Source organism: Taurulus bubalis (genome assembly GCF_910589615.1).
Source record: "Taurulus bubalis genome assembly, chromosome: 8".
Taxonomy (NCBI): domain Eukaryota; kingdom Metazoa; phylum Chordata; class Actinopteri; order Perciformes; family Cottidae; genus Taurulus; species Taurulus bubalis.
The window spans coordinates 5,399,589-5,424,767 of NC_136596.1; the positions used below are offsets into that span (position 1 = coordinate 5,399,589).

The 25,179-nt window shown below is 42.2% G+C and overlaps 2 protein-coding genes across 2 annotated transcripts; both read left to right on the top strand.

Moving 5' to 3' along the window:
- Positions 1-581: 581 nt before the first annotated feature.
- Positions 582-14,630, top strand: rnf122 (ring finger protein 122; the record flags this gene model as incomplete). Its single annotated transcript, XM_079222790.1, has 6 exons — positions 582-606; positions 7,434-7,590; positions 12,646-12,691; positions 12,790-12,831; positions 12,939-13,021; positions 14,516-14,630. The coding sequence occupies 6 exons, from the start codon at positions 582-584 to the stop codon at positions 14,628-14,630; spliced, it is 468 nt and encodes a 155-aa protein (XP_079078916.1).
- Positions 14,631-19,290: 4,660 nt separating this feature from the next.
- Positions 19,291-24,041, top strand: LOC306740188 (chondroitin sulfate N-acetylgalactosaminyltransferase 1-like; the record flags this gene model as incomplete). Its single annotated transcript, XM_079222293.1, has 9 exons — positions 19,291-19,653; positions 19,739-19,839; positions 19,971-20,149; positions 20,656-20,872; positions 21,151-21,252; positions 22,122-22,303; positions 22,709-22,803; positions 22,898-22,979; positions 23,758-24,041. The coding sequence occupies 9 exons, from the start codon at positions 19,291-19,293 to the stop codon at positions 24,039-24,041; spliced, it is 1,605 nt and encodes a 534-aa protein (XP_079078419.1).
- Between the last annotated feature and the right edge of the window lie 1,138 nt (positions 24,042-25,179).

Consider the following 25,179-nt stretch of genomic DNA (forward strand, 5'->3'; position numbering starts at 1 on the left):
GCAATGAATTACCCCGTATAATACATATATGCATAAAGGAAATAGGAGATATGGTGGCAGAAACCACGCACTCCGTCCAGCCAGGCCGTCACAACACGCGCCGACCCAGGCAGCCCGGCGATTGGTCCGCGCACACGTCGCTCTGCGTCCGCTGGGGGCGGGACTAAGCAAATCCAGCCAGTGCTGGAGTTTCTCACACAGATGCTGCCGCTGGGTCAGTGTTATCCCATCTATTAATAATAACAGAGCCCAAACAGCCACAGCGAGGAGAAGGAGAACAACGGGGGGAAATCCACATCACCATTTCTCTTTTTTCCCTCTCTCTCAGTCTGCAGGGATGAACCCAACTCTGTGACATCGGATATCGACACGAAAACAAAACCTGCTTCTTCATCGGTCTTTTTTTATTTATTCACATTTAAATTTGTACAGGTGCCATTGTCTCGTTCACACGGCTGGCACACAGTCACTGGCTCTAACTCGGGGCGCTTCATCGCGGTCATCCATCTGCACAGGGCGGCTGCGGCTTGTTGGTAAACACGAATCGGATCCCGCCGGCGAGGACTCCCTCTGGTGCATTGATGCACCCATTTCAGTGGTGTAACGGTGAGCAGTCTCTTTATATTGTTAGGCCTCTGAGATCATGTGCAACACAGCCTGTCAATCTCCCGCAGCACTGATATTATAGAGCTAGATTGCAGTGTCTTTTTAAAAAAAAAAAAAAAATGTAGACATTTCTAATGTGATATAAAACAAAAACAGTCCTGTTAAGACTTGTGGTGGCATAACATTGTCCTGCACTTAACATGTAATACATGGTTTATAACGGACTGGGTTATAGTTATAGATTTGAATTCAGTATAAGTGTTTATTAATGTATTTGTCAACTACTTTAACTCACAGGATATTCAATGCCAATATAGTAAAACTGTATAAAATATGTCTTCATGTGTTATAACAGCTGAAACATACTGTAAAGTAATAAACTGTTGTAGAGCTGCAACTATTAGGCGATGAATTGGTTAGTCGATTGAAAGAAAATGAATCAGCAATTATTAATATAACAAATTGTATATTTGTTTGTCATTCTTCAATCAAAAATGGCTCCTCACACGTGATGATTGGAATCTTTTCTTTGTCGTGTATGACAGTAAACTGGACAAATCACGTCGAGTAAAACAAGCTGATTGAATACGTCCTAATAAATTAGCACGAGCATTTTCCACAATTTTAACATAATAGATGAAACAATTAACAGATTAAGATTTTACACAGATTAATAGATAAATAATAAATGTGTTGTGTACTGCTTATCAATGTTAAATAGAAGGACTTGAGGTTTTACCTCTATTCTGATTATATTTCCAGGTACCTTAAAATAATCTATAATACTGAAAAATATGTTAAAACAGCAATTATCTGAATGTTTAATCAATTTGTCCATTGCTTGGAAGAATAAGAGATAAAAGGCTTAATCAATAGCATCCTTTATTTCCATCTAAATTAATTCCAGCTGAGAGCCACACAAGGCCAGTCTTTGTGCTGTCTGAGTAACATTTAGCCTCTCTGGATAATCTTGTTTCCTCAGACAGACTCTCTCTGCAGCCTCTCACTCACAATCTTCACGGTCGCGACCAATTATCTCCAAAAGCCCCCAAAAAGCCAGAACAACTTTCTCTGTCTTGTTTGAAAACCTGCCCTTTGCGTCTACGGCGGCGCATCCGTCATGCTTGAGACAAAATGAACGCCTTCGTGGCAGCGGACTGGTGCGCCAGTGTGCCGTTGTCACGTTGAAACCCGGTGAAGATGATGGATTGGTCGTCTTATTTTTACCTCTGGCTTTGCCGATTTGAGAGCAGCAGCCACAGCAGCCTCCTCGGTGGACTGTTGGCGGTGTTCAGACAAGAACAATTACTCCCTTTGTGCTGCTCAACTCCCCTGCTATTCATAGGAGAAATAGCGCGCGCACACACACACACACACACACACACACACACACACACACACACACACACACACACACACACACACACAGTATCAAAGAGTGACATTCTGCTGGAAAAATGAAGGCTGCCACACAGCTCAGCACTGTGTGTCTGTGATCATGCTAGTGTGTTTATGCGTGACACATGTAGCACTTTCATGCATATGATAGGGAGTTTCGGGCCCTATACTCTTCTTCTTCTTCTTCTTCTTCTTCTTCTCCTTCTTCATCAGCAGCAGTCATGCATGCAGTCCTGAGTGTTCCCCCGCCATGTGAACTGTTCAATATTTGATGGGAAGTTCTGTCTTTAATGCGAGCGGCAGCAGCTGCAGAAGCAGCTTTGTGTGAACGCGCCCGTATATAGGACAAAACCCTGCCAGGCATCTCGTAGGAGCCGTCAGGGAAGCTGCCATAGTCGACGTGTTTTCCAGCTCCATCAAATCACGGAGGGACTTTCCTGCCCTTTTTGAACCACGTCACGAGAATCGGTCAGACGGCTGCAGCTCAACACGACCGACTTGGGTTCTCTCAAAATGAGAACTTTTTCGCTCCAGGCTAGCCTTCAGCCCTTTTTCCCCCCAACAGCATCTGCTACTCTTGGGGCGCCATGGCAACGGGGAGCCTCCTGAGTGTGCCAATATATAGGTCAGTGGCCATGCGGGGCTCCACCCAAAGCAAAATACCACATATGTGTCTGCTGTCTGCTCCCCATGCATACAAAGGTGGAGGGAGGACGACGTGAGCATCCATCCATACCAACAGACAGACACATATGCACACGCACACACACACACACGCACACACACACACAACCTCAGAGACCTGAATAGAAATGACCCAGACTGTGTGAGTCTGCAGCAGCTTCACAGGTGATTTGTGCCATCAGCTGTGCAGTGGCATGAATACAGGAACATGTGCCCCAGTGTGTGTCTCTTTGTCTGCTGCCGATCTTTGAGAAGCAGACTAACATAGTGAAAAGATGGAGAACATTAGGTTTACGTCTACCTATTAGTCTGTTTGAGTGCATGTTCATTTCTCCGCGTGGGTCCAAACCACCGTTGTGGACACTCAGTGATATCTGAATATGGAGGAGCTGACGCCATGGAGTTTCACAGTTTGCGAGGACGCACATGCGACGCATGTTGTTGTGGTTTTTTTAAAGGTGGATTCTGGTCAAATATCCAAACGGTGGACTGTTTTTAGGCAAGAGGATTGACTTTCTTGCACAACTTCACCTGTACTTACGGGGAAAGGAAAAGTATTATCAGCGAACTGCACTTAAAGTATCAAAAGGAAAAGCACTCGTTCTGCAGAATAAAAAATGGCCCTGTGGCTGATTTATTATTGCATAACAATATTAGATTTGTATTACCGAGCTGTGTAGATGGTTTGAGGTGAATCTAGTTTTTACTACTTTCTAGAGAGGAGAGAATAGTCCTTTTCAATAATTTATCATTTTCTTTTACGCATCACATATCTGGGCATTTTTTGTGAAATATTGGATAATTCTATTGTTTTGATCTCAAAAAAATTATATCATCTCTTTTGGTGGGACTGTTAACACCTTACGGACACCTGCCTTATGACAAAGAACCCCAACTAAAGGGATTGGGAACCCCTGTTTTAATATTTGTTAAGCTCATCATATGTTTAGAAAAAATTACAGTGTGGAAAAGGCTTTGGAATGACATTTTGACCCAAATGTAGGGAGATAAGATTTACAGGAAATATAATTGAACAGTGTGGAATGTGCAATTTTGTGTTTTCCCATTAAATACTCAGAGCAGCTAACAGAGCTTGATTGGTTGCTTATCAAAATGTTCCACAGGTTTTGACCCCTGACCTCTTGATTTGTGAGATCCTGGCTGTGCGGCGCTGCATATCAGTTTGTGTTTCATTTCCGATCGTGCAGCTCTCTGGCAGTGATCCCCTCTCGCTGAATGTGCAGCCGCTACGGGCCTTGAGAGATGGAGCATCACTGTTCATACAGAGAGAAACTACGAGGCGCGAAGTATCGATCCTCTCGCGCTGCAATTTCCACTGTGAGGCGGGAGAAACGTCAAATAGAAATGTCAGCGTGTCACTTTGGCTGCAGGACTGACTAGAAATACCACGATCTATAAAAAAAAAAAGCGCTCCGCAAGAAAACAATACCCATCACAGGGATGTGAAACTGCTCACGTTCTCCATCCATCCATCAGTTTGTCCTTCTGCTCATTAACCCATATATACTCATCTGTTTTTCCATCCCCCCATCGGTCTGTCCATCCATCCATCCATCTCTGTCTGTCTGTCCATCCATTTGTTTTTGTGAGTCTTTCCCTCCCTCCGTCCGTCTGTCCATCAATCCATCCATTCATCTGTCCATCTCTGTCTGTCCATCCATCTCTGTCTGTCCATCCATCCATCCATCCATCCATCCATCCATCCATCTGTCCATCCATGTCCGTCCATCCATCCATCTGTCCATCTCTGTCTGTCCATCCATCTCTGTCTGTCCATCCATCCATCCATCTGTCCATCTCTGTCTGTCCATCCATCTCTGTCTGTCCATCCATCCATCCATCCATCTGTCCATCCATGTCCGTCCATCCATCCATCTGTCCATCCATGTCCGTCCATCCATCCATCTGTCCATCTCTGTCTGTCCATCCATCCATCCATCCATGTCCGTCCATCCATCCATCTGTCCATCTCTGTCTGTCCATCCATCCATCCATCCATCCATCCATCCATCTGTCCATCCATCCATCTGTCTGTCCATCCATCCATCCATCTCTGCCTGTCCATCCATCCATTTGTTTTTGAGTCTTCCCCTCCCTCCGTCCGTCTGTCCATCCATCCATCCATCCATCCATCCATCCATCCATCTGTCCATCTCTGTCTGTCCATCCATCCATCTGTCCATCTCTGTCTGTCTGTCCATCCATCCATCTGTCCATCCATGTCCGTCCATCCATCCATCCATCTATCCATCTGTCCATCTCTGTCCGTCTGTTCATCCATCTGTCCATCTCTGTCTGTCCATCCATGTATCCATTCATCTGTACATCAGTCCGTCTATCCATCGATCCGTCCACCAATCCATCTATCAATCCGTGCATCTATCACTTCGTCCATGCATCCCGCGGTAGACAAGTTACGGGTCCGACCAGCAAACATATATGTAACAAACAACTCATTCACACCTACAAACAATTTGGAGTTTCCAGTCCACCTGACCTGCATACCTTTGGACCGTGGGAGGAACACGGGGCACAGAAACAGGAAGAACATGCAACCTTTACACACAGAAAAAGGAGTAACTGGTGAATGTGTTTCTGGCTCTTAGCTGTGCTCTGTCGTACACTTTGTATCTACCGTGAGATAAGTTGCCTCGGGTGTCTGGATTTCTCCATTGTGATTGAACCTTTTTTTTTGTCATTCAGCTGCTGTGTTTGATCCAAATTAAAATCTTCAGACTCTCCCACCTCCTCCTCCTGTTCTAACGTGGAGAGGTTGATATCAGCAGACTGCGATGAGTCCTGTGTTAGCTCCGATTCACTATCGCTCACTGGGTTAGTGTGACCCCGATCTCACAAAGCCGCCTCTCACATGCAGATACCGACTTCTCATTACTCATGCAGACACACACAGCACAAGAGTCCTCTCTGTGTCTCTGTCTATCTAATCTACAACTGCTTCTCCGCGTTAGTTTCTCCCCTGAAATCTGGGAATTCGTGGTTAATATTCGTGGATTAATACAAACATAATAAATAGCACCCCTTCAAATACACACATAGTGCGACATGTCCAGTGATCATGGCCACATTTGTTCTTCAAACCTCCCCCTCCCCCACCTCTGACCTTGACTGCAAATAGCAGTGCTACAGTGATAATCTATTTCATGGTAAAACAAACACACACAGTGTGTAGAGGCACAGCCAGGAGGACGACACAAAGAAAGGGGCCCTTAATGGAAGTACCATCTGTTTGGATCGGAGCACGCTACAAAGTTCTTCCTAAAAGCACTCAGTTCAAGACATGAAATTATTGTTATTTCCTATGAATGAGTCAGCTCCCCGTAGGAGAATGCACATGTCCTTTGCTGCCATTTCAATCGAACTGCAATCTGCCGATTCTCAAGCGCGTGAGTCTTAAAACGAATGAACTAGATTTCATCAGCGTCTTCAAAAATATATTACATTTCAATGAGGGCTGAGCGAATATGATCTTTTTTCGTCTGTGGCTAGCTGCTCTCGTTCCGTCCACGCTCATGCCTTCAACCGGCACCGACCTGCTTATCAGACGCAGAAGTGTGTTATAAGAGATACAGCCGTGTTGCTCGGATACCGCATTAAGAGGCTCCTACATGTTTAAGTATAACTTTGAAAAGGTCTCACTTGCGTCACAGCAGAGTGCAGTGGTCGTCTTTCTCTACCTCCTTTCCTCAGCCTTTGCGTCCGTGCATGTGTGTGTGTGTGTGTGTGTGTGTGTAAAGCTTCCACTTCTGACTTCCATTAGAGGACGGCATAGCCGACCCTCAGCTGACGATGAATAGTGGAGTGCTTTAAATACAGTGTACAGCTGAATGTTTTGAGAGATGTTAACATAAAGTCCACTGCCAGAAACGAGTTCTATTTGATTTAGATTGAAGCCTCAAACCACAAATCACAAAGGTCTTCTCCTGTTTCCTTCAAATTAGAAGCATCTCCAAACCAATCCTCTCTCACCCTGACCTCGAAAAAGTAATTTAAGCGTTTATCTTTTCCGTTACTCCCTCTTCTCTGGCATCAACCAAAAGTCTCTCTCTCGCCTCCTGGCTGATTTTAACAGACCCCCAATCCTAAATTCTCTTTACCGGCTCCCTGTTTGTTTTAAGAATTGATTTTATGATTTCATTTTATGGGTCTGGTCCCAAAATACATAGAGGAGATGTTGACCCCTTCTGAGCCAGCTCGTGCCTTAGGTCCTCAGGTAGAGCTCTTCTGGCTGTTCCAAAGTCGAGGCTGAAAACTAAAGGTGACCGTGCTTTTGCCATCAGGACCCCTCGGCTTTTGGAACGACCCGCTTGAGGAGACGAGGCTCGGAGAATCAGTAATCTCTTTTAAACCACTTCTCAAAAGCCACTTTTACAGACTGGCTTTCATGTGATGTCGTCGCTTTACTGCTTTATTTTATTTTAATTGTTGGTTTTACTAAATTATTTTACTAAACTATATTATTTATTTTAATTTTATGTATTTATTAGTTCATTTTTATCGTATCAATTGTTTTTTGGGCCTCACTGTTGAGCTTTCTGTTGTTTTATTGCGTTGCTTTTGCTGCTTTGTCTGTCAAAGCCCTTTGTAAACTCTGTCTTTAACGGTGCTATATAGATAAAGTTATTATTATTGTATATTCTTGTGTTTTTTTCTAGCTAAAGCCTTCATGCAAATGCATCTTAAATCTTCCCTCCGTCTTTGTTCAGGGTGCTTCTGTGGTCTGGGACTGGTCTACTCCAACAAGTCGTGCACCATGCCGCCCATCACCTTCCAGGACCTGCCTCTCAACATCTACATGGTCATCTTTGGGACAGGCATCTTTGTCTTCATCCTGAGTCTCATCTTCTGCTGTTACTTCATCAGGTGAGAAACAGAAACAGAAATAAGAGACTAAGAGGAATGCTCACAAGGACAATGCTAACATGCTGATTAAAAGTCAAGGCAAGGCAAGTTTATTTGTATAGCACATTTCAACAACAAGGCGAACAAGGCGCTTCACATAAAACCATTAAAAGCATCAAACATAATGCAGATTTAAAAACAGTTAAGAAAACATTAAAACAGTCAAAAAGCAAAATAAAAGTGGAAAAAGCAACATAAAAAATAAAAGTTGAATAAAAGTTGCAGTGCAGTTTAAGAAATAAAATGCAGTAGTGAGATGCATTGAATCTGGTTCAATTAAAGGCAGCAGCAAACAGAAAAGTCTTCAATGTGGACTTAAAGGAGCTGAGGGTCTCAGCAGACCTGCAGCTTTCAGGGACCTTGTTCCAGATATGTGGAGCAGAAAAGCTGAACGCTGCTTCTCCATGTTTGCAGCTTTCTGATTGACTTTTTACAGAGGCCTTTTAGACAGAGATAAAAGGTATAAGGCTGATCATGTTCACCATGAGTAAAATGTTGACCTGATAGTGTGGTCATGATCATATGTACATCATTTTAAAGCAATCCATGATATTTGTTGAGATATTTACGTCTGAACCAAAGCGTGTGTGTGTGTGTGTGTGTGTGTGTGTGTGTGTGTGTGTGTGTGTGTGTGTGTGTGTGTGTGTGTGTGTAGGGCAGGAACAGTGAGGGAGGGAAGGAGGAAGGGGGGGTGGGAGAAGAAAAGAGGAACAGGGTGACCTCTCCCTCTGTTGACTGTAAACTCCCTGATGAGCTGAATGGACGTTTGTGTCTGAAGGACGGGACATGAGGCAACAGGAAGCAGCTCGCCACAATCTGTGAGGAGAGCAGCGAGCAAAGCTGCAGAGCGGCTCAGAATAAACTCGACCTGAATAGCACACAGTGGGAGTACACGAAAACATCACACATGTACAAAATCTCATAAGGAAGCGCCTACACCTGCAAAGGGCCTGTTTGTTTTTTTAATCTGAGCTGATTTGGGATGATTGAGCATCGGTATTTGACGCCTTTTGCTCAATTTTGTGCATTACCCTCCTGTGCAGTGTGGCCAATTTCTATAATTACATATAAATGAATTCCCACAGCAGCAACAAGTGGCATAGATGACTGTGCCAACAATCTAAAGAACTTCTAAATACCTTTAAGACGTAGTTTACTCTTGACCTCAAAACACCAGCAGACAAAAGAACATCAGCGCTAAGTATAGTATTTTTACTGTCAGTATATTTAAAGGTGCACAAAGTAGCTGAAGAGCAGCTGAAGCCAGATCCTTAGAGAAGGGTCCGGCTGCAGAGCGAGGAGAAGTGAATTGTGTCCGCCAAAGGCGATCATCGGGATCCGATAGCGTGCATTCATTAGTTTGAATAAGTCACACAAACTCCACACCAAGCTGAACAATACAACCGCAATATTTTACTAGAACTGTAACTTGCGAAGTTAGACAACATAATGTTGAACAGCAAACGTCTTGAGTTAACTCATGGGATCAATTATTTTGAGAAACAGAAATTCCTTTGTTTTTACTCTCAGGCAAACGTGGAGGAAATCTTTCAAAAAACAAAAAAACAGGCATTCATTTCGAGCAGTTTTTAAATTGCTGGGATAGTTTTAGTGATTACCCAAAGAATAGAAAACCTCGCCGGCACATTTCTGTAATTATTAATGTTTTGTTTGGCCTGGCCTCGGCACTTAATTGACCATCAACTGTCAGACGAGCTCGGGTCCGTCCCGTTCCTCTCGAAGCACTCGCCTGTGAATCATAACCAATGAGTCACTTCCTTTCGGCCCCATTAACATGCTGAAGCTAGTCTTGTGTAGGAGTGTGATTGTGAATTAATTTATAGACCGGGTGATTCACCAGTTGAATACTGAGTGATAAATGTCATGCTCTGTTGGAGGTAGGCTTCCTATTATACACTCAGACAGGCTCTCTGTGTCTGGGATGTTGGATTTTAACATCGCGGTGACTTTAAAATCTGTCCCTGTTTGTCGATGTGAGACTTCAAAGCAAAGCACATTTATATCTGTTCAGCCTTCATTGTGGAGCCGTTGCTTTTCTAATAGTACTTTTACTTTAGTTGTGTATTCCTGTACTTCTAATACGTTGCATTTCAGAGGGAAATATTGTTTATTTCTACTTCATCTGATACCTTTAGTTACTTTACAGAAGAATTGACAAATCAAACACGTGATGAATTCATAAAATATTATAATTTGTTCCATGAACGCTTTGAAAGGGAACATCCTTTTGCTTCAATTTAATTTAGCTGAAAACACAGTACTTGAATGTAGGACTTTGAAATAGAAGATGCACTTCTCACGCCACTGCAAGACAGTGACTGAGCGCAGAGATATTTAGCCACCAGATCCCACTGACTCATTTATTTTGCCGTTAGTGATCCCTGAGACTGGACCTGTGAAATCCCCTGAAGGTCCACATGCCAGCTCTTAAAGCTTACCACAGTTGTTCATTTACAGGAAACTTGTCTGTGCCCAGTCACACTTATAATATTCAGAAACGCCTCTCAAATTGCAGTAGTTTAAAGGTGTACATGGTCCTACATAGGGATGCCGACTTACCTGCAGATGATCGAGAGAGAGAGAGAGAAATCTATTAAATGTGTATACTAAGGATAGCTCTTTGATTTATAAAGGTGTGTCTCTGAAAATGTAGGAAACAAATGAATTGCAAGATGGCATAATATAAGCAACTAATGTCGTTATCCAAGGGAATTACATAGTGTGCAAAGAGCAATGAACTTATTCCTTCGTAGGAAAAGCAGCAGTCGGTTTGTAGTTCATTCCCACCTGTTGAATTCATTGTTGCTTCATACAATAGCTGAACTGCAACACTGGCAATCTCAGTCATGTCCCCCTTTTCACCCACTTCACATCATTCTCCAGGCATGGGAAACCCCAACACATGTAAAACGTGCATCCTCACATTGTTCCGCGTGGAAGATTGTTAGCGGCAATCAGCATTAACAATAAACCAAGTTTATTTGCTGACCAACACAGCAAATAACTGCCATTTCCTGACTTTAATTCTTTTTTTCTTTCTTGAGGGTGCCGGGGGGGCGGGGGGGAAATCAGATCAAAACTAAACATTCATCTTTCATCTCAGATGCTGTGACTACATTTAGTTTCAGGCTCAAATCACAGACAGTGATAGGCGTTTGGAGTCTATGTTTAGACGTGCAAAAAGCAGGAGGCCAAAAATAACCGGCCGAACCGACGCAGTGATAAAGATCTCCTCTCTATTGTTGGTTACGAGGGCGGTGCAGGGATTCGAAGACGCGGCGCGCTCATTAACTGTGTTTCTGTATGTACGTGCGTGGAAGTGTGTGTGTTCTCCTGTGCGTGTTCAGCGTGTTAACAGTGTGCACACGTGTTATCAGGGGAACATGTATTTGTGTGTGCATGTGTCGCTCTTTAAAAAGACAGTTAATTGTCAACGCTTACCCCGCTTCTGTCACACGCAGTCCCATAATGTAACCACATCAACTTTAACCTTTTAAAAACCAGACACGGGGGGGCAGACTGAACTGTAAATCACAGCTTCTATTTGGATGTATTGAATACCATAAGTAATATACAAGAGAAATATATGGTTTGGTACATGAAAAAATGTAAACGGCACAGATTTTGGAGAACTCGCCTAAATTTTCTTTGAACTAAAACCCTCTCTAACTTTGTTCTGCTTCACTTTATCAAAGTCAACCTTTGCAGAGAGAATGTTCACATATTTAGCTATGATGTGGGTTAGAGAATGTTCACATATTGAGCTATGATTTGGGTTAGAGAATGTTCACATATTGAGCTATGATGTGGGTTAGAGTTGGACCTTACAGCTGCATCTTTTCAAAGAAATAATCATCCTGAAAGTGTTTTTTTTCTAGGCGGACCTGAAACGTTTTAATTTTTTTCTGTGTGTCATCTCCATTTACTCTTAACCAGTAACATATATACTGATATTTACACTTCTGAACATACTCTCACATGTATACCTTTTATTATAACAACCAAATTATTCAAATAGCCCTCGTGGTTAGTTTGGGTATGCAATTTTCAAGGAAAAGGCCTACAAATAGGTTGGTGTTCTATTAAACCTGAGCCTGAGCTGCTGTTAGACTCAGCTTAGAATAGACAGACATATTTATCTCCTGGTAGACTCATGGAAGTAGTTACAATGAGCTCAAAGCGACAAGCAGCAACAATACACTCTGCAAGATGAGGGATTTTACTTTCAACTGTTTTATTGGCTGACAATACTTGTTTTACTTTAAGCTGCACTAATCGGTATTTCCATATGATTTTAAAGGGGTCATCCACAGTGAAAGTAGGTTTAAGTGCATTGTTGTGATAACCCCCTCTGTACTTCCCACTGTGGTAAGAAGTATTTAAGTATTGAGATCCTTTACTTAAGTTTGTAACAATGCAACATGAGGAAATACACTGTTACAAGCAGTCCTGTATTTATAGTATAAGATAGATAGATAGATAGATAGATAGATAGATAGATATTTATATTGTCATATACACAGTTAACAGGGTTACAAAGCTAGCTCCTTCCACACCGAATTACAATAATTTAAAACTTAAGGTAAAAATTTGCATTCAAATTAAGAATTAAGAATACAAAGAAATGCTATAATGCTAATAGTATAGGAACATATATAAAATAAGGCACAGAAATATGAGAGCAGTATAAATCCAGAGGTATGAGAAGAAAAATGTACTTATATCAAAAGTAATGTACTCGTCATACAGAATAATGGTTATATTATTATATTATTTAATTCTAAATGATAATGATAATAATGCTTTCATGTGTAAATAGCATTTTACTGTTGTCGTGTACTTTGAATGCAAGACCTTCTACTTTTTAAGCTTCTGACTCCTTCTTCCAACACTTTAAACAAAGAAGTTCGTACAAAGTCTGGTCGAATTAAGGTTATACAGGTTGTAAACAAAGTACATTATTAATTATTAATGTGTTTCTTTATTCACACACAGCAAACTACGGCACCAAGCCCAGAGTGAGCGGTTTGGATACAGAGAGGTATAGTCCCACGCTAATATATAAGCACCCTTTAGGTTTGAATAATAATAAATTAAATAAATCTCTCTGAAACATATTTTCTTTTTTTGATACTCCAGGTGGTTTTAAAAGGAGATCCCAAAAAGTTGAATCTTCACGGGGTGAGGATGTGATTGCACTGATTTCTGCATAAATGACCAACAATGTTGTATATTATGAATATCATTAAATGACTGTCCCCGCTCTGTCCTGACTGTCACTCCCGCAGCAGACGTGCGCCGTGTGTCTGGAGGACTTCAAAGTGAAAGACGAGCTGGGAGTGTTGCCATGCCAACATGCTTTCCACAGGAAGTAAGCGTCTCTGTTTTTCTCTTTCTCTTCTTCTTGTCAAAATGAAAATGACCGCGTTTGATCCGCGAGACACAGACAGTGTCGGGTGATTCATTCATGACTAAATCGCAGAATTGCAGGGGGGGTGGCAGTGGTCAGGCAAGAGCGTATCCCAGCATGCACCTGGGTAGATGCTGCGTGGAATCAGTGCTTACATATAGCAGGGGAAACATTCCAGATGTCTGAAATTGTGATTTCTTTTCAATTTAATCAGATCAATATCAATCAGGAGAGACTAAATGAAAGATAGGCATACAAACAATACAATTCTTATATTTTACTTCGTGGGCACAATGTGAAAACGTAAAATGAAATGTGGATCACAGAGATCGGGGCAAAACTCCTCAACCCTCAAATGTCCTCAGTCAGCTGATTGAGTCGGAAGCAGGGAAAGGAGAGAGACAGAGAGATGTCATCTAAAAGAGTAAGCACAGATATGGTCGTCCAGATTGTTTTTAACAGTTTAGACGGTCGCTCTCTAACTGCAGTTTCATAAGGGGAGACCAATTCCAAGGGTTATAAAAATGATGAAGAAGGACTTAAGTGATCGGGCGCCAGCGTAAAGATGAGCTAGGACCGGCTCCACCAGTGGTTGAGTGAAACGCTGACTTGAATCGCTCTGAACTTCCTGGAGGTGGTAATAAAGATTGGCTGGAGGATTGTGGACAGAAATAAATCAGATGTCAGAATTGTGAATGCAGATACGAGAGCAGGAAGAAAGAAGAAAGTCACTTAGAGAGGAATAAAGGAAAAACTTGAGACAAGAGACCGCCCTTAATTCATTTCCCCCAAAGCTTCATGTTAACACAGGGCTCTCACATGCAATGACAGCTGTGAAACGTAAACCACGTACATTTACTCGCAATTTACTCGCAATTCAACGAGTTATATTTACTAGATTCAACACAAGACATCAACATGTTTACACACAGAAATAAAGAAAATATTGTTATAGATAAAATGACCCAACAGTATACGCAAGTCCTTCCTTCCTGCTGCTGTCAGGCTGCATAACAAACTGAACACTTAATCACACTTTCATCACTTTGGCTACTTTAATTACGTTCAACTGGTGCAGTATAAATACATTTAAATACTTTTTTATATACATTTTATTCCGTCTGTATATTTAATATTGCTATTTTGGATTATTTTCTTCTTTAATGTTTTTAATACTGTTTTTACTGTTTATTTATATTACATGATTTTATTTTCTGTGTGTCTCCTGCTGCTGTAATTCTGCAATTCCAACATTGCAGGACTAATAAAGGATTATCTTATCTTATCTTAAATTAGCTTCAAGCCAACCAGCTAACACATACAAATGCTGCTGACACATTGAACACTCATACTTACCACTTTTCCGGGTAAAATCACAACTTCTACTTGCAACGGAGTGTTTTATAGTGTCATATTGTTAAAGATCCGCTCCTGTCCCGTGACCTTTTTGCTCAGGTGTCTGGTAAAGTGGCTGGAGGTGCGCTGCGTCTGCCCCATGTGCAACAAACCCATAGCCGGGCCCCCGGAGCAGCACCACAGCATAGGGACTCTTCTGGATGAACTGGTGTAACTTCTCGAACACTGCCAGCCCGGGTGGGACGCCGACGCCCAGGCTAAAAAAAACAGCTGATGTAAGGTAGCGACCAACAGGGAGAGAGACACTGTTTTGCCGTGGAGGAAGCACCAACATGACGAGAGCAAGTTGGGGTAACCTAGTTACTACCCAGAGACACAAAGACTCTGAAGGATGCTGTTACACCTTGAGGCGTCTGAGAGATTATCTCCAGCCGCCCACGCATCACTCCGCCACTCTTCAACATCCCCGCTCCGTCCCATCTTTCTCTCGTTGCCTGGAGTCGGGTTAATGTGTGCCATTAAGAAGGGTTTTTCATTTTTTCACAACGCCGTGGACGAGCGAGTGGTGAAGGATGAGAGGCACTGATCCCCTCCAAGCATGTACGAGTGTTTATTTTTCACTGATATGAAATAATGTCAATATCGGCTGATGTCATTAAAGCTTGAGCTAAATTCTTTCAGACGAGACGTTTTGAGACAAAGACACAAACAAAGAGAGTTCAACATCCCCGACTGAGCACGAGAACACTTTGACAGCTGAAACTTTTTTTAAGATTTGTGCTCAAAACTATAAATTGGAAGTCACACTGGGTAAAAATAATGATGGAAAACATGGATTCGGGCATCATCAGTGGGACTTAAATGAATGATACTACTGAGAAGGAGCAGCTCAAGCTATTGTCCACGTGTAGCAAACTAATCAGTTTTGTTATCAAGTCAAACCAATTTTTTTTGCTTAAATGTGCAACTGATACTGACACGTCCGTCCTGCCTTTCACTGTAACTGTGATTCTTTGTTGAAATATGTTGATTTTCTTCTTTTTTTTTTAAGAAATTGCACTTTAAATTCACAAAAAAAAAACATTAAAAAAAACAGCCATTGCTCTTCTAAAAATATTAAGACTACGGTTTGAATGCAGCACAGCAGGTTTCGTGTTTCCAGGTGTGGTGAATCTTTTATAAAAGTCTGTGAAGTATCCGAGATGCTGCTTCATCCGAAGAGAAGGGAGGCGGCGGAGACCTCGGTGTTGTGAATTCATCTGGGAAGCAACTAAATCTCACTTTCATACATTTCTGTGGCATTATTGCTGAGATTCAGTTTTTACATTCCTCTGTTGTAGTTTTTTCCTTTTTTCTTTGTGTGATTACAGCTGTCCAGAAAGCGAAACACTGCCTAAAATTGAGCACAAAAACTCACAAAGCACATTGTCCAGACACTGACGGCACCTGCACTGTAATTAAAAGCCAAACACGCACGCGAGTGCTGTTGAATTCACACGCCAAGAAAAGAAAAATGTCGAAGAGATTTGTTCCCTCTGATTCTGGCCACATTCCACATTTTGTAACCGAAACAGATGTAAATAACTCAAAAACAATAATAAATACAGTTGTCTGTTTTGTTCAGCTTCTCTTGTTTATCTCTCGGTAGTCATGTATCTGGCGCCATCATCAGGTGAAATACTGCATGAAAATGTATTAAATTATTCTGTCCGGTTCACTGGCTCTCAACCCTTTGTGGCTTTTGACTCTCTAAAGCCGAACAAATGTTTCCTTCTCTGCTGGTTTAGTGTGAGTCGGCTTCACAAAGGAAAGTGACGTTGTGTCTTCTTCTTCTTTGCCTTGTTAAGAGGACTGGAATTCAACATTATAGGTGGTTAATCAAATATATGATTATTATTATTATAATAAAAAATGTCCGGAAATAGTGAGAAAAAAAAGACAAGCAATTACTTTTTCAAACTTCTGTCAGACCAATAGTCTAAATCAAAAGTGTTGATTATAAAAGATGTTTTGGCTTTGAAGGGTCAGATAACATATTTCTAATTTTCTTGTAGTGATATATAGCCATGCAGATGATTTTTGACTGTTTTATTTGCACAGGAGTTTGACTGTATCAATCTAAACTAACTGCAAGGCTAGACACCAAAGAAAGACTTTAAGTTTAAGAACTAAAACGTTGTGAGCGTACATAAACATTTTAAATTAAACCCAAGTAGTATATGTTTTGTTATTCTTCTGGCAGTGTATGCGCTTAGTGTGTCAAGTATTTGTTTGATACTGGCTGAATGCACACCAGTAAGACTGCTGGGTAATAAAAGACAAAAGCAAGACATAAATAAATAAACAAGAGTAGTAAATAATATAGAGAAAAATAGTCACACATGAATATAATAATAAGTTCCACTCTCTCCCTGTAGTCTGTTCCCTTTCCTTTACACATCTGACATGAATGTTAAGCCATGTCACAACAGAATAACTAATACATATGAATAATAACAAGGAGTTATGAAGTATACTTGCTACAGTAAATGCATTCATATTGGACACTGAGCATGAAGGTGAAACAACGCAGCAAACTAAAAGATTTAGAGGAGTCAGAGCTCAGGAGGCAACATCCGAACGAAAACAAGGACCATCTGTAGGCTGCCTCATTAAATGTGCAAGACCCCGTCCTGTTGGCGGGTCCGACCGGTACTGAGCTATTTCCCCACAGCAGATTGCAGGTGGCATGAGCATCGGCAGTCTGAAGGGCATTCCTCACCCCGGTTGCCTTCTAATTAGACTTAAGGCCACGGAGGAGCCTCGGGACGACCTGAAAGGGGATGGAGGCAGATGGATGGAAGTGAACACTGGGTCTGATAGAAAGGGAGAGATGGAAAAAGAGAGAGGCGAGGGGAAGTGCTGGGAAAAGGTGGAGACTGAGAGGAGAGAGGATGGGAGAGAGAGAGAGAGGAGGTAGACTTTAACTCTCGATTTTGACACGGTAGAGAGTTGTTTCATCATTACAGGGATGGGTAAACTTGTCGGTGCTGGAAAGCAAAAAGAGGAAAGACGAAGAAGAGATGAGCAGTTCGGGATGGTGGACGTCTGGTCCCAACTTTCCTTTGAGACGCCACAGCAGTTGGTGATTATATTAAAGTCTTTTATTTTCTGTAGAGCATAAAGAACGTGTTGGTGGACGGTGATCGCATGTTTCCGTCTGTGAGCCAGTTTCATCACACATCTGATGACCGCTGAGAGAGGAAGGCATGATGGAAGCTTTGCAGTCATTTTAAATGAATGAAAGGTTTTTAAATAACCAACAAGATTTGTGCACAATACATACTATTTAAATCGAAAAACTATAGGCGCTACAATAACCTTTATTTTTTATTTCAAATGACCCGACTTAATGGTAGAATGCTTTAAAGAGGTCTGCAGGGTATGAGCACATGCACATAAACACACACACACACACACACACACTCACACACACACACACACACGCACACACACGCAGTTTGGGTGGAACTAGAAACATAAGCAAGTCTTTCATGAGATCAGCCTCTACCTGAGAGCAATAAAGAGCCATCTGTACTGTGAATAAACTGATGATGGTAACACACACACACACACACACACACACACACACACACACACACACACACACACACACACACACACACACACACACACACACAGGGTTGAAAGACACACAGAGAAATGCTTGTTTCTGTCACTTCCCACCTTCAGCGTCGTGGCACTGCAGAGTGAATGTAAGGTCAGGTTATTTCTCTCTCTGCATTTTATAGTAGCCAACCTAAACCTGACCAGCAGTCCGACAGCAGCTAGAAGAGGTGCGTGTGAAACGGACCGTTAAAATTAAATGCTCACAAACCATTGAGACACGTCAGGACGAGACGGACCAGGTTGGTTGGCTTTCTTTCTCCGGGTTTTGATTAGTTTGATGCATTAAGAACTGCTTTATGTCTAATAATATGCTTCTTACTTTCTTTAAAGTCTTTTGAGAAAATATATTAAGTTGTTGCAGTTATTTTTTTACAATAGGTGAAAGAGGTTGTCGACAACATTGGATTTGTCTTTTGATTGAGCAATTGATTTAAGATTTGACAGATTATGAATCCTCGGTAAACAGTGGTCCCCAACCTGAGGGTCGGAAACCCGCAAGAGGTCCCAAGATAAATCTGAGCGGCCACCTCATAATAAAAAATACTTGTTTACAAAACATTTTGATTATTTTATCCGACCTTTCTCCCGCCATGAATGGACTGACCATGAAATGATGTGATGAACATGTGATGGGATGAACCATAACAGCGTTGGTGATCCTCTGGCTTTTCCTCGAGCGCACTTTGTGTTTTGTGCTATTTAGCAAACGTTAGCATGCGAACAGACTAAACTAAGATGGTGATGTTAGCATTTAGCTGCCAGCATGTCTGTAGACTCTTAAGTCGTGTTTCCTTGTGAAACACCTATCAATCCTGAATTTAACAATCTGAGAAAGTAAAATCCTTCATAGTTTGTGTCCGTAACCTGTAATTGTGGACCACAACTAGACTTTTAAAATACATTTTAAGGGCCAGAAGGATAAACATTTGGAAACCACTGCTTTAATATGTACATTGCTGTAACAGGGAGTGTCAGTGCTCTGGTGATGATCTCTACATGCGACTCAACACCTGTGAAGATGCTGCCTGAGGAGGTGACAGCTGCTGGCAACATGAGAACACATGAGGAGGTCTTCTTTAAAAGCCATATTTATTAATCTATGGTTCAGGATTTGTTTGTGGGTGCATCTCCACGTCGCCAAAGGAACAGCCATGATTCTATGAACCTGGAGAGTTAAAACGTGTTTTTTTTAAAGACAATCCACCATGTTTAAACGGTGGCTTTTGGCCCTGTTGGCGCGGGTCGGCCTCATTGTGCTGGGCCTCTGCTGCTGTCTGTCCCTGTTCTACCTCCTCGCCTGTAAACCGGCGTCCCGCGGCAGCCAGCAGTCTCCGCTGTGGTCTGGAGGGGCCACCAGTAAGGAGGGATACATGGCCTTGTTGCAGGAGAGGGAGGACTCTCACAGACATTACATCAATAGCCTGACCAAGCAGACAGCCCAGCTGAAGGAGGCGCTCCGGGAGAGGACGCAGCAGCTTCAAGAGTCCCTCGACAAAGCTAAAACAAGAGGGATTCTGCCTCAGGGTCTGGAGAGTCTGCACAAAACCCCGACACAGACTGACCTGAAGGTAGGAAATTATGACGCAGGATGGTGGTGATGCAAGGTGATGTAGATCCTAGATGTAGTAGTAAATGTTACATCATTTCCCCCAGGACTTCTTGCGGTCCCAGCTGAACCAGGCGGAGGTGATCTCAGGCGTGCAGCTGCCCAGCGAATACGGAGTCATACCTTTTGACGCTTTCACCCTACGGAGGTGAGTGGGACCGTCGTCCATCGGTAAAGACGGCAGTAGAGCTATCGAAGCCTCCGAGAGCGATGTCTGACGTCAGGTCCTACCTCGAGACCTCGTCATGAAGTGTGTTGCTCTGCTGTCCCGTCACTCAGAGTGTACCAGCTGGAGACGGGCCTGACGAGGCACCCGGAGGAGAGGCCTGTGAGGAAGGACCGCAGAGACGAGCTGATTGGCACGGTGGAAACAGCTCTGCACGTCCTGAACGGGCCTCAGCAACACACAGACAACACCAGACGGAAGCGCACGTACTCCCCGTCCGACTTCATAGAGGGTGAGTGAGATCCTTCATTACACTTTCGTCAGACGATTGAGCTCGGTGGATGGCTGGGAAACCCTCGGGAAGGTTCAAATAAGGTTGCCTATGAGGTTTTTCATGTTGATTGATGAGATTTAAGACTCTAGAGTTCTTGTTTCTGCGGGTTGACTTACTAAACACACAAAGTACACCTTCGTCAATCTCTTTAACGCTCGCTCTCGTGATATCTTTCTCGCTCCGATGTGTTGGGAAACAATGAGCACGACACCGAGACCTATTTGAATCAGTCAGTGAGTGATTCAGAGGCCTAGAAGCAGGATAGGAAACAAGAGCATCCAGAGGAAACCACAAGGGGTAAAACAAAAGGGTAAAACATGCAAAGGTCAAAGTTCAAATCCAGGATATTCTCTCCTTTAGAAGGATGCATTGGTACTTGGTTGTTCTACAACACCGGGTTGCACAACGAGTTGCTTTGCATATATAAAACGTAAACATACTTGTGCCGTCCGTCTCTGTCACAGGGTTGACCCGCACAGAGCGGGACAGAGGAACCGTTTACGAGCTGATGTTCAAAGGCGACGGCCCGCGGGACTTCACTCAGCTCGTGCTCTTCAGGCCGTTTGGTCCCGTGATGCAGGTGAAGAGCGAGAGCCTGGACACCCGCGGCACGCTCATCAACATCATCGTGCCTCTTTCTAAGAGGCCGGACGCGTTCAGGCAGTTCATCAACAACTTCAGGTATCACTGGGAAAGGGAAAGAACAAGCTGGCTCCCACACACACACACACGTATACTGTGATTGTATCAGGGCATTATTGATCTCACAGTGCCGAGTGAATCCATGTCCTAATGGAGTAGCTAAAGCCAATAAGACCCCTCTCCACTTCAGATACAATGAGAGAAAGTCGTGACTTGAATTGTTGTCCTTATCCAATAAAAAATGTAATTTGTCTCTCGATGGAGGAGTATAGAAGTGGGTCTGACACATGTTTATTTGTATTGTGCTTTTGGATCAGAGAAGTGTGCATCCGGCAGGACGGCAGGGTTCATCTGACTGTTGTCTACTTTGGCCGAGAGCAGATAGATCGGGTGAAAGCCATTCTGGACCAGACCACCAGGTAAACACGCATTTTTTGCGCATTTTGACGTATCACATGAGAAAAGTCTCGAAGCTCAATGGAGTTGGCCGACCTCTGATCAAACCACGCAGGAGCCGAGTTTATTCACGACCAAGCAGTTGATGGAAATGAGCCAAAGTTGAATTTCTTGTTTTGTGACATTTCAAAAGTTTGCTTAAAATTTGCTTGACAATTGAATGGAAACACAGCATTGGCTTGTTGTGTTGAGCTAAACAATATTCACCTACAACATCTTCTTCTGATCTATTTTCTCTATAGCTGCACACTTTTTTAAAACAATTTTTCATTTTTGGGCTTCACGAAGATATTAGTCAAAACCAGATCTCAGATTCATGACCTGAGTTGAAGTCATGTGACACAAGTCCACACTTGAATGAATGAATGAATGAATTAATATATACTTTATTAATCCCTAAGGGGAAATTTGGTGTAGAGTAGCAGCCATTAACACAGAAAATAAGATAAGATATAAAAACAACAGGGATGAAAGATACATAAGATATATAATAATAATAATACTAATAAAAAAAAAGATAAAAATAAAAATAAAATAAATAAAAATAGCTGGATGAAAGAAAAAAGAACAGAGTATTAATTTAGGAATTAAATTAAATTAACTTAAACAGTAGAAGTGCAAGAGTGCAAGTATGTATGTGTATATTAAGTGTGTGAGGTGTAAATAAAAATAACAAACAATAACAAACAATAGGAGAGTCCAGACTTTATGTCTGGAGGTTGCTTGTTTTTGAGTGATTTTAAATCAAAAACACTAAACCCACCAGATAACCCATCTATGGAAACACAGATTCCCTCATGACGGCCCTTCTGCTTTTCCTCCTCTTCTTCAGAGAGACTCGGTTCAGGAGCTTCACGTTGATCCAGCTGAACGAGGAGTTTTCTCGCGGCCGTGGTTTAGACGTGGGCGCCAAGGCGTGGAAGCGCAGCCAAAATGTCCTGCTCTTCTTCTGCGACGTTGACATCCACTTCACCGCTGACTTCTTAACTTCCTGTCGCCTCAACGCAGAGCCGGGTGAGAGGGGACCGCTTCCCTTCGAGCATTTAGGCCACTTCTTCAAGAGATGTGTCCCTATCTGCATCAATAAGTCCTCGTTGTTGTTGTTTGTGGTCGTGTTTCTGCACTGCATTTATTAGAGATCAGTAAGCAGTCAGTATTTTTTTTCTTCTTCTTTGTTCAGGCCTGGAGGTTATTTTTGCTCATCCTATAATATTCAGTTCTTATTCTTCTCACTCCAGTCAAATCTCAGTTGGTGCTGCAAGTAATGAAAAATGCATCGCTTCCTGGCTGCCAAGGGGTTTAAACAGAACATGTGTTTACTGAAGATTGACGGTGTTTTAAAATATGACAAATGTTAAAAACATTTTTTTACAATGTTTACATGATCAAATTTAAGTGACTGGATGTTTTTGTCTCTAGGGAAGAAAGTGTACTATCCTGTGCTCTTCAGCCAGTACAACCCCTCTATGGTCTACAGTAACCAGACACGTCTACCTTCTGTTCAACAGCAACTGGTAACTGGAAAAGAAATACATACAAATAGCTCAATCGCCTTGAATTCATTAGGATGAGTTGTCAGGATGTAAAAGACTGATGTGTTGCTTTCAGGTGATGAGGAAGGACACTGGATTCTGGAGAGACTTTGGGTTTGGCATGACATGCCAGTACAGGTCTGATTTCCTCAACATAGGTAATGGAAAAGCTTGTGCCATCACATATTTCACAAATTTCATGTTTTGTAAGACATAATACAGATAAATATTACAATACACGTAATGTGTGGCAATTAAAGTACAGGTGCATTTTTATATACGATTATACTATTGATGACATTGTCTGTCCCTGATTGTGGAAAAAAAGCTATTTCACTTTCTCATTAGTTTTTAGTTGACATCTTTTTTTTTGTTTTACGCCCTTTTCTTGTATAAATACGTCCAATCCCTCCTTGCATTGCATGAGAGCAATCAACTCTCAAAACGTCAATAAAGGAAATATTGTTCCACTCAAACAGAAAAACAACAGTGGTTGTTTTTCCAGTTTATCTACGGGTTTCTGAAGAAGTTCTCCAGTACACCCGCAGTCTCAGTTAGGAGAACAACTTTCATGCATAACACACACACACGATTCTCTCTCTCTCTCTCTCTCTCTCTGGGTTGTTGTCGGCGACAGTATTCAACAGAAACTGCTCACGCTGACATTCCTTACAGCAGAATGATTTTGTTTCTGTTGGCATCCAAGAGCGATTTGAGGGAAAAGGTACCAGGATATGGAGCCGGCTGAAGCAGTCTTGAGAGGCCTCTCTCTGGCTGAATACATCTGAAATATCAAAGTCAACTAAAGAATTTACACTGTACAAATAATCCTCGTCCATAACATCCTTTTCACCCATATTTTGGGAAGCCACTTTCGCCGTTGCAAAAGTTATACTTGTGCATTGCACTCGTCTAAACGTCTCTACTTCCTGGCAGGTGGTTTTGACCGTCACATCAAAGGTTGGGGGTTGGAGGACGTGCACCTGTACAGGAAGTACCTTCACAGTAAGCTGATGGTGATTCGCTCTCCGTCTCGAGGGCTTTTCCACTTGTGGCACGAGAAGAACTGTGCAGACGAGCTCCCTCCGGACAAGTACAAGATGTGTATGCAGACCAAAGCCATGAGCGAGGCCTCGCACGGCCAGCTGGGAGAGCTGTTCTTCAAACGAGAGATTGAGGTGCATTTGAGCTCCCAGAAGCAGAGGAACAGCGGAACATGAGAAGGACAATACAATAGGGCTTTCATGACGGTTCTCTAAGTTCATGATCATTTAAGTTGACTTATACTTTAGCTATTAAGCTTCAAACAACAGATGGTTTACTGTGATTATTGTTCTCCATATGGACACATAAACTTAAAAATAATGACTGATGTATTTTGTGTGAATAAAACAATGAACTATATGACCTATTGTTTGTGCTGTATGTTTTCTTTACATAGAAAAGTCACAGTGGGAATGTGGCAAAAAAAAAGGGAGGTGTTCCCAAGCGTTTGCATAGCATACCTTAGCTAAGTTTATATCAACCAGAGAGGAAATAACATTATTAACAGCCTAATTTGAATTGCATGTGGATTTTCTTGCATTTTTCTCACAGATTTCTGTCGTGCAAAATGCAAGTTATCACACACACAAGAATATTGTCTCTTCATATTTCGCTAACACTTTATAATAAGGGTACAAATTCAATAATGAATGCTTAACTAATGCATGAACCATGATTAAATTAATGAATTAATGCAGAATGTATCGTACATTTATGTTTCTCACCATCAACAAACGACTAAGTAACTATAACTTTATGTGATGATGAGTTCACACTTAATAGATAATTGATTGTGTAATGATTTTCTTTTTACCGGTAGATACAAATATTCTTATATATGAGAAATGTGATGCATCAATAGTAAATCTGATTCAAACATTTTGTGTTCCTCTGATATTTCACATGTTGCACACAGGCCTTTTGTGTGTGTGTGTGTGTGTGTGTGTGTGTGTGTGTGTGTGTGTGTGTGTGTGTGTGTGTGTATACGTGTGCGATGAAGATACCACCTAAACGCCGCAAAGAAACATTGAGGGAATTCCCACCCGGTCATATCTGATCAATGCGGGTCATTGATGATGAGATGCCACAGTAACCTCTCTCCTATTAATAGTGACATTGATGTCACCTCGTTACCTCCACACAGAGGGAGGGGCAACTCTCATCAGCCGAGCGTCAACACAGGCACACGATAGGCCCAAAACTCCTTTACCACGACCCTGTCCTATGCTGCATTCAAGTACACCTCGGAAAAAACTTCCCAGACGTTCATCTTTCTTTTGACTTGATGGAAAGGACCCACTCCTTTTTTGTTTT